The sequence below is a fragment of the Aythya ferina genome (assembly GCF_964211825.1).
Source record: "Aythya ferina genome assembly, chromosome: 1".
Classification (NCBI taxonomy): domain Eukaryota; kingdom Metazoa; phylum Chordata; class Aves; order Anseriformes; family Anatidae; genus Aythya; species Aythya ferina.
Window position 1 is genome coordinate 44533126 of NC_140296.1, and position 9870 is coordinate 44542995.

General features: G+C 45.8%; 1 protein-coding gene across 1 annotated transcript; it reads left to right on the top strand.

Annotated features, from left to right (window-relative positions):
* The first annotated feature begins 526 nt into the window (after positions 1-526).
* Positions 527-7947, top strand: CLN5 (CLN5 intracellular trafficking protein). Its single transcript, XM_084527297.1, has 4 exons — positions 527-748; positions 2625-2790; positions 4023-4248; positions 6929-7947. Exons 1-4 carry the CDS (start codon positions 651-653, stop codon positions 7438-7440), a joined length of 1002 nt encoding a protein of 333 aa, XP_084383423.1. The 5' UTR covers positions 527-650; the 3' UTR covers positions 7441-7947.
* The last annotated feature ends 1923 nt before the right edge of the window (positions 7948-9870 follow it).

Genomic DNA, 9870 nt, shown 5'->3' on the forward strand with positions numbered 1-9870 from the left:
AGAGAAATCCTCATTCAGTCAAGTGACATTTCCTTTAGCCAGTCAGAGATACGACTGACTAAGATTTCCCTAAGTAATGTTGATAACCCTTTGGTAATGGGGATATCTCGTTGGTAATGGAATATCTCTTTGGTAATGGGAATATCTCTTTGGTATAATGGGGATATCTCTTTGGTAATGGGGAAAAAAACTCACAACTATTTTTTCCCCCAATCCATCCAAATGTAGTGCAGTCATTCAGTGTCACATACCACTAGACATTACAGTTTTCCATTAAAATACGATATTACACATTATTTCCTTCCTGATATAGCTTAGCTTCCTTCACAGGTGCATGCAGGACTAGTTCCTAGAAAGGAAATTTGAGGAAATTTAGCACCCTTGGGCTCACAGGAGCTACGCGAGCAGGGCAGGGTTAACGCCGCCTGTCAGCACCGTGTCACATGCGAGGGCCGGTTCACCGCGCGCTTTTCCGAAGCACGAGGGGGGGGGGGGGGGAGGAAGAAAATAAATAAAAAACTAAAACACCCCCACTGCAACTTTCGGCGTTTCTTTTGGTCCCTCCCTCTCGGCCTGGCCCCCTGCCGGCGCTCCCCGCCGCCGGGGCGGTGTCGTGCCCGGCGCGGAGCCCACAGCCAGGCCGGGCCGCCATGAGGGCGGCCGGGCGCTGCCCGGGGCTGCTGCTGCTGCTGGCCGTGGGCGCCTGGGGACTGCGCTTCCCACAGCGGCACTGGCCGGTGCCCTACAGGTGAGGGACGGCCCGAGGGGAGCCCCCGAGGGGGCTGGGGGAGCCGCAGACCCCTCGCTAAGCCCCGCGGGGAGGTGACGGTAGCGGGGGGAAGGCGCCGCAAAATGGGGGAGCCCCCGCTGAGGGGCGGGCGGCTGAGCGGGGCTGCGCCCCTCGCCCTGCTGCTGCTGGGACAGGGGGCGTGAAAATGCTGGTGAGGAGCTCGGGTTTGGCCCTGCAAGGCCTTGCTGCAGTCGGTATCAGCTGGCTGAGCTGGCTCGGCAGCTGCTTTCGTTTTCCTCCCGCTCCGAAAAGCGCCTCCGAGCTCCTCGTGCTGCCGCAAGGGGCATCAGCGCCCCGCGGCCTCACAGGAGTTCATTATCGGTGTGCTAATCAAGCTAAATTGGGGAAATCCTGCAAATAGGTGCGGGTCTGCTCGATCCCGCTTTCATTTGGTAGGTCCCCTTCTCAGGATTAGGGCCTGGGTGGAGCTGGAAGCCCCATCGGGCTTCCCCGGTCGTGTGGTTTTGTTCTCATTTAGTTTAGGAAGATAATACGCAGCATCACCTTTTTAATAATATTGGTACCTGGCTTGTTCTTAGTACTGTGTTTGGTATAGTCCACTCACCAGCAAGGGAACAGGTAGCACAGATTTGACCTGTAAGCTGAGCTTTTCCTTCCAGCAGATGCATTGTTGCTCCCAGAAATGCTTTAAAGATACTCATTTAATTCCCATTTTAGTGAAAAGTTGTGGTGTCAAAATCAGGCTTTTTTTTTTTTAATAGAAATTCACTTCTTATGCCTGTTGATGATAAATGAAAGCTTGTTGTTTAATTGCTAGCAGTTATGTTTTCATCAAGTGATGTCTCAGGAACTGATCCTGGGGTCACAGATCTTTCAGATTTTCCAGCAAGTTCAGTAGTTGCAAAGCCTGGTCTCAGGATGATCAAAATCAGAGTACCAACTTGTCGGTCAGTCCGAGACCGACACTCAGAAATGTGGTATTTTAATGCTTCTGAACTTCCTTGTTCTCCTGTTGTCACATGCAGTGTGCACCGGGAGGGGAAAATGAAAACATAGGGCTTGTAATTTAGAAACAGGGCTTAAATTTATGGATGGCATAAGTCTTTGTTTTCTGTCTGCGTGTTCTTGTTCTAGCCATATTTTTTTTTCTATTTTTTTTTTCTATCCAGCACAGACAAAATAAAATTAGAAATGTCAAAATACAGCAGCAAGCGTGGAGAAGTCCACAGGGAAAATCCACAGTGTCTAGACGGAGCAAGTGACCTTAGTTGGCTCAGAAAGTCCAGTGTCATTGAGTCATCGCTTAGCTGGGGGATCTGTCTCAGTGGCACTGGACACAAGTGCCAGGATGTGCTGAAATCACAGTCCGTGCTCCGGACAGGCTGTGTATGCCAATCTACCTTGTTGACAGGGATGTAGGAGCCTTACTAGGAGTACTTACTTACTTACTATAAAATAGATTCCCAGAGCAAACTGGTCAATCCCTGTTTAGACAAACTTAGGGGAAGGTTTTTGAGGCAGATAGGTCTCAAGCCATCCTCTAATCAGCATTTAATATCTCTTTGATTCTGTGAACATAAGTCACCCTTTGTAATCCACGTGATTTCCACATTTTAGCCACCAGCACTGTGTACTGCATGACTTGCATTTGTAGTGTCTGTAGCCTTAGTCCTGCTTCTGCAGATGCACGCCTCAGCAGCCCCATGAACTTTGTGCACTCCGAGTGTTGCAGCGTCTGGATCACAGAGTCTGCCTTTGGCAGGTGCTGCACCTCTCCGACCTCTCCGACTCAGGCTCTCGGGAAGTGGCAAAGCAGTTGCTCCAGCCGTGAAGCTGTGCTGATCATCCCATGTGCTTCTCTTTCCCAATGCAGGCGCTTTGATTACCGTCCAAAAACCGATCCTTACTGCCAGGCTCGTTACACCTTCTGTCCCACTGGCTCTGCTGTTCCGGTAATGAAAGAAAAAGATGTCATTGAAGTGTATCGATTACAGGCTCCAGTATGGGAATTCAAATATGGGGATCTACTTGGACATCTGGTAAGGTGATGATTCTGTTTCTGATTCTGTGCTGTAGCGAAGCTACAGCAGCAAATTCACCTGAATTGAACAGCAGGTGTTGGTAGCAAGAGCTGTAAAATTGGGATAACCTTGTATGGAAGATCATTGGAGCACACAGATTAGGCTGTCTATAGGAAAGGTACCTGAAGAACAGCAAGTTCCAAACAAAATTTACAGAATTTGTCTTGGCTAAAGAAATATGACCAGCACTCTTGATGGGTTTGAATGTGTTCCACCACAGACCTGCATATTGGGAATATTTCATATAAACACATCGTAACATTTTGGGTTTATTTCTTCACTAGCACTGCTTCTAGAAAACACACTCACTTGACCCTTTATGTTGGATGAAATGTCTGCTTAGTGTGCTAACGTCTGTGGCTGAAAACTTGCTTGGGTTATGCTTGCATGAACATGGATATCTGTCCGGCTGGAAAACTAGCTGGTCAGAACGGCAGATCATAGGGAGTTGATTGCTTTTATGTTTCTTTAGTGGATATTATGATTAGTATTAAACCAAAGTCTATTTGTGGAGTCATGCAAATATGAAAGGATCTCAACTTTAACAATGTTTATAGCTGTAACAGTAGTGTAAATAAGCTTCAGAGCACAATCCCTAATGACTAAAGTAATGTTAATGAACATGAAATAGCAACATCAAAACCAAGCACACAGAGTCAAAAATGGAAATAGCTTCAAATATCATCATCTTAGTTGTTAAACTAAGACTGAATTTATATATTTACTGTACAGCTTTTAAAATAAACATTTATCTTACTCCTTTTGTGGCTTTCAGTGCTTTTTGGTAATTTAGTTCTGCTCTGCATTTCTTTGATACCCTTGTGAGTTAAGCATTCAAACGTAAATGTGAGCTTTGATGGTGAGCTCCCGCTGAGTGTGTGCCTCCAGATAACAGAATATATGGTGGGTAGATAAAAAAGCTCTGAGACACCAAGCGTGACTCCAAGTTAGCAGTATGTGCACGATACAATCTTGTGTGTTGTGCATCAACACTACTGAAAACTGAGATGATGCAGGAACTACTTTCCCTTTTCTCACCCTACTACTCAACAGTTCCCAGGTGTCTGATCTGTGTAGGTCACACTGATGTCAGTGTTATAGGATCATTTTTCTTTATGTTAAAGTTTGTGTTTGTTTATTTGTTTGTTTGGTTTTTTCCTGTGTTCTCCCTTCATCTTTTTCTTTTCCAGAAAATTATGCATGATGCTGTGGGCTTCAAGAGCGCTTTAACTGGCAAAAACTACACGATGGAGTGGTATGAGCTCTTTCAGCTTGGGAACTGCACATTTCCACATCTCCGGCCTGGAATGGATGCACCGTTCTGGTGTAACCAGGGAGCTGCTTGCTTTTATGAAGGAATAGATGATGCACACTGGAAGGAAAATGGCACCTTGGTTCTTGTGACTACAATATCAGGTATATTTCAGATGCTTTGGGTGGTGCTAATGTCATAAAATATGGTCAACCCGTCTAGGTAAAGTATAAAATCATTAAGGTTGGAAAAGCCCTCCAAGATCATCTGATCCAACCATCCCCCTACCACCAATGCCACCCACTAAACATGTCCCTAAGCACCACTTCCAACCTTTCCCTTAACACCCGCAGGGACAGTGACTCCACCACCTCCCTGGGCAACTCATTCCAATGCCTGACTGCTCTTTCTGAGAAGAAATGTCTCCTCATTTCCACCCTAAGCAGTATCTTTTCATTTATGTTTTGTAGGTTATTTGCAATGTTAGTGGCTGATGCTACTAATTTCAAACTGAAGTATTCTCTCTGCTCTTGTTTTTAATATAGATGGTGATATTCAAAGGCTGCTGCCTTTTGAACAATGCACACTGAAGAGTTGTTTAATGGGTGTCATTTGGTGTAGCTGTGTAAAAACACTTGAGTCTCCTGACTATAAAAATAGCAAAACAGCTTGTAGAGAACAATTATGGACTCTCTTCACATGCTGTCCTCAAAACAAAGGCCTCCTATTGTGAAGTGGCAAATGACTGCTGAGATAGGAAGAAGTGGTGACAATGTGTGCATTGCTGAGGAAACAATTAAGGAAGGGATATTTAGTAATACACATAACTGTCAAAAATACTCATCTCAATTTCCATCTCCCACATTTTGTGTCATAAAAACTGTACAAATGTCCCTAGTAATAGGACCCTTTGTCGTATGTCATAAAACAAAACCAAATATATACCTCTAAATTTGTGGATGATCACCACAGTAACTTCCCAATACATACCGAAAAATGAAATCCTAAAATAAAAAGGTTGTTGGAATAAATCTGGTTCATTACTGTAGTAATGCAGTAACTTGTGAACAAAGCTCCCTGAGGACCTGAGAGCTGTAATTTTGCATGAACAAAACAGTTTACTCTCTCAAATTAGTGCAATAAGTGGTAGAAGGCACACCAGTGTGGAATTGCCTCAGGTAACACAACGTGGGGCTTTATCTTTGCCTACTTCTACCTTCAGCCGCTTGCTGGACTTGGTCCCTAGGCTCTCTTGTTGGTGCAGATAAATTCTCAGTGGTTCTTTAAGAAATGAAGTGGAGCTGCTTTCCTCTGAGTTTGAATCTCGTGACCGAAGATATGGTCAAATTCTTTGGTATGAATACCAAGTGAAATATTTCAAACGGTTTCTGAATTCATAATGCTCTCTGTCTGTGTGGACTATTCAACACCTGAGAAAGGTGAGGCCACACCAGTGCCTTGTAGAGGCGTTGGTACTGTCCTTCGAGTCTCTCTTGCTTCCTGTTTCCATGAAACTTGTAGGAAGGTGGCAGTTCTGTGCTTTGAATTGTGTGAATTTGACTAGGAAATCTGAACGTTTCCGTGGAAGAGAGCGAATGGACGCAAGCACAGATGGACAGCATCGTGAGCTAAACTCCCTTCAGGAAGCAGGCAAAAAGCATCTTGTGGGAGAAGACTTTAACACGTGAAACACCTGGACCCTTTTTGCCCTTGCGAGATCCTATTGCACTCTCTGTTAGCAGTGTCAGAGAACACAAGGAATCATTTTTATTTCCTTTTAAACAATGTGGGCCAGGTTAGTGTTGCTTAGGGATGCATTTCTTTTGAGAAATTAGGGCAGGAATACCCAGAGCCTGAGTTTTTGACTGTCTAGGCATCATCCAACAGGTTGTTGCGGAGCTGTGCATAAACCTGTAATATTTTTGTTTGGTTAACGATGTTAAGTCCGTCTTGGTCTTGTTAGGAGAGACAAATCCTGTTCAGTGACGTACATTGCAGAATACCCACTAGGGAGCTAATCTGGTAGGAATTAGAGAAGATAAAGGGAGCTGCAAGCCCATCTACAGTGTACAGTAACTACAGTTCTTGACACAGATTTTAATGACTTGCTGCTTTATTAAAGCGAGTAGCGGGCAATTAAAAAAGAAATTATCCAACACGTTCGTTAAACAGAATGATTGTCATGCTCACTGTGAAGCCCCAAAGCTCTTTAAGTGTGCAGCAAAGAGCAAGTTGTAATGGGGGCAGCCTAGGAGGGCAGAGTGCAGAGCTCTTGTTGCTCTGTGGTACCTGCCTGCCCGTGTGCCTTACCTTGGGATAAGAGTGAGATGTGTTCGCCCTCTAATGACGAGCAGACCCAGAAATCTGACCTTCGCAGCCTGTTCAGGGGGATTACGTGTGGCGTGCAGCACCCTTGTGCAGTTGTACCCAGTGCAGTGATTGAGGAAAGAGAGGGATAAGGGCGAGGCTGAAATGCATCGCTAGGAGTATGGGGGGGAAAAGGAAGATTCTGCTGAACCAGAAGAGTGTCTCAGTCAGAGCTTACTTAGGCTTCTTTTGTGGAGAGGCATGAAAAATCCTGCTCTGAGTTGCAGAATTTGGATCAAGTTTTAGGAGGGGCAGAAACACCTGTTGCACTGGTGAATACTGTCAACATCTGCTGTAGATAGTAATAGCATAAAATAAAATGAGGAGTGTCACGATCCTCAGGAAGTTTGAGTGTCCTGGCACAGTAGCAGGAAATGGGCAATTAAAAGGAAGTAAAGTTTGAATAACTTGCATGTAAGTTGTTACATTTTAGTTACATCTTTGCGTTTGTTACCTGGTCTCTTCCATCTCTTACAGGAGCCATGTTTAATGAAATGGCAAAATGGGTGAAGTACGACAACGAGACTGGCATCTACTACGAGACCTGGACAGTTCAAGCAAGCCCTGACAAAAAATCCACAGTATGGTTTGACTCTTACGAATGCTCTAAGTTTATACTGAGAACATACCAGAAGCTGGCTGACCTGGGAGCTGTGTTTAACAAGGTGCAAACAAATTATACCAGCATCATTCTGTTCAGTGGAGAACCTATCTATTTGGGAAATGAAACATCTATTTTTGGCTCTCAAGGAAACAAGACACTGGCAGCAGCTATAAGAGACTTCTACTACCCATTCAAACCTCATAAGACAGTCAGAGAGTTTTTTGTGGATCTCTTAAAAATAATCGATCGTGTCATCTGGAATCATGAGTTTTACCTCTTTTACAACTTGGAGTACTGGTTTTTACCTATGAAGTTCCCGTATCTCAAAATAATCTATGAAGAGGTTCCTTTACCTGTTGGCAGCAAAACTTCTGTCGGTGTGTAATTGCTTACGGAAGAGCCAAATTTGTCCTTTTGCCAGAATACGCGGAAGGATTTTGGAGTGCTTCTGCGATGGTGTTAAAGTGCTGTACGTCTCAACACTAAATGCAAAAGCTGTTTTACGGCCCCATGAAGAACATGCCTTTTTTCTTACGAGCTGCCTAAGTCCACAAACGCTTCAGCATCTCTGACTTTGAAGGCTCCTTTGCAGCCGTGGACACCAGAGGGTGTGAAACACCAGCGGTGCGAGGAGCTCCTGGTCTGGCCGATCCAGCTGTCTGCGTGCCGGGGCTGAGAAACACGAGTGCCTGGCTCCCTCAGCCGTGCCTTAGATCACTACGTCCGTATTCCTCTGCTCTGTACAACCAGGACCAAAGAACTGTTGGCGGGTTCATGAAGTGGGGTGGGAAAGGGCAGTGAATTTATGATAGGAGGGCCTGGGCGGTATCTTGTTGCCACTTTGCCTCCATCACCTGCATTGTGCACGCAATACAGCCGGCTCTCCCTGGGATTGGTGTGGTGGTTTTCTAACACAGGTCTGTTAACGTGTCTGTTTTGAGGCACAACTGAAATACTGCTTGCAGTAGCAGTGCTGTACCACCAGTGGTGGTGTCCTCGAAGTTGTTCTCCTGGCTGCACCTAGAGCAGCTGGTTCCCCCTTTCCAGAATGCCAGTGTTCCCTTTCCTGTGGTCACACAAAAATACACCTGCAGCAGCATCATCACCTGCAAGTGAACAATGGTCACTTCTTTTTTATACCACTTGCTGAATGAGCAGCACTGCTGCAGAGGTTATGACTGTACAGTGGAAGCAAACTGCAGTTTCATTGGCCCTAAGTGGAATTAATGGCCTGCTGCGGCCAAAGAGGGGAGTACACAGTGTGAGTACACTGTGATTTGATTCACATCAGAAGAATAAAAGAACCTTGACCTTGTATTAGAAAGAACTAAAATTAATTAGTTTTAATTATCTAATCTATCATGTAAAGTCACAAGCATCGGAGCTGGCACGAGAACAATGAGGTCATGAAATTTTGCAGGGGAAATCTCCTAACAATTCCACTGCTAGGCAAAACTCACTCTACCCCCAACAGTAAAGAACGCACTTCTGCAGCCAAAGCCATGAGCCCGTGCTTTAACAGGCTGGGTTCCAGATTCTTTGCACAATACACACCAAGAAAGTGATCCAGAAGGCAGCAGGGAAGATGAAGGGTGGTAGCAAATGTGTCTACAGAAGGCACGTTCTTGTTGATGCGTGGCTTTGTGACTCCGAGCCCCTCGCTGTTGTTGAGCCCACATTTATCACCTCCGGATAAAGCTTCAGCCTCAGAGCCAGAGCATCCCAAGTTTTGAAAAGGAAATAGGATGAGAAGAAGCCTCCAAAAGCTTCTTCTCTAGTATTTGCTACAAAGCTTGTAGCATCAATGGAGTCAGAGGGGAGCCCTTTGAGAGCCTGAAGGAGAGGCCATGGTGGGTAAGGGCACCCTTCCCCATGGCATTCCCCACGGAGCCAGGAAGAGATTCTAGGAAGGAACCATCCCTTTGACCAGCCATCCTGGCTGGTGCGCCCCCAGCCTGCTCGCTGGCAGGGCAGTGTGAGAAGCTGCAGAGTCCTTGGCTCTGGGTAAGCACTGCTCTGCAACAGCTAAAACATTGGTGCGTTATCACCACTATTTTAATCAAAAATCCAAAACACAGCACTGTGTCAGCCTCTACAAAGAAAACTAACTGTCCCAGCCAAAACCGTGACTCTGTCCCAACTGCCAGGCTCAAAGATACCCCCCTGGCTCATACACCAAGGCCAAGCACAGCCTGTGCTTCCTGTTCCCTGCAGGACGTTGCAGTGGGAAGAGCAGAGCAAAGGGTTTCTGCCTCCCCCTCACCGATCCCACTCCCAGCCATGCTGGAGTGGAGTGAGAGCTGTCGCCTTCAGTCCCATCACTGAGGGTGGGGAAAGTGCTGTTGAGGTTCTTCTGGTGCTGAAGTCACCACAGCAGAGCCATCAGGTAGGCCTACAGGACTCCCAGCCCAGACTCTGTTACCTTCAGAGACCTCAGCTACAGAATTAGGAAATTAAACTTAATTCTCCTTCCCTCCTATGCCATGTGTCCCACCTTCTCTCACCCCCCTACATTCAGGTCTTTGGTTGGGGGTGGCACTTTATTAAATAAAATTAACAAAGGGGTATGATACATCTGCCAAAGCTCTTGCCTTAATGGTTTAATTAGGCTGTGAAATAACAGCCCCTGACTGAAGCCAGGGATCTGTCAATCCAATGACCTGTCAATCCAAATGGTGCAGTTCTTTAACATGTGTTTGATACCCATGAGATCACACAACAGGTGAAGTACAACATCAGGAATCACGAGTATTTCTCCTTACACAACACAAGGTGATAGCTGAGCTTCCTGCGTTCCTTTGCGTTTTGCAAAGAA

Excerpts from the sequence above, each read along its gene's own strand:
- CLN5 (XM_084527297.1), top strand. The coding sequence starts at position 651 with ATGAGGGCGGCCGGGCGCTGCCCGGGGCTGCTGCTGCTGCTGGCCGTG. Across the intron at positions 2,791-4,022 it reads GGGATCTACTTGGACATCTG|AAAATTATGCATGATGCTGT; the intron begins GTAAGGTGATGA and ends TTTCTTTTCCAG. Across the intron at positions 4,249-6,928 it reads TCTTGTGACTACAATATCAG|GAGCCATGTTTAATGAAATG; the intron begins GTATATTTCAGA and ends CATCTCTTACAG.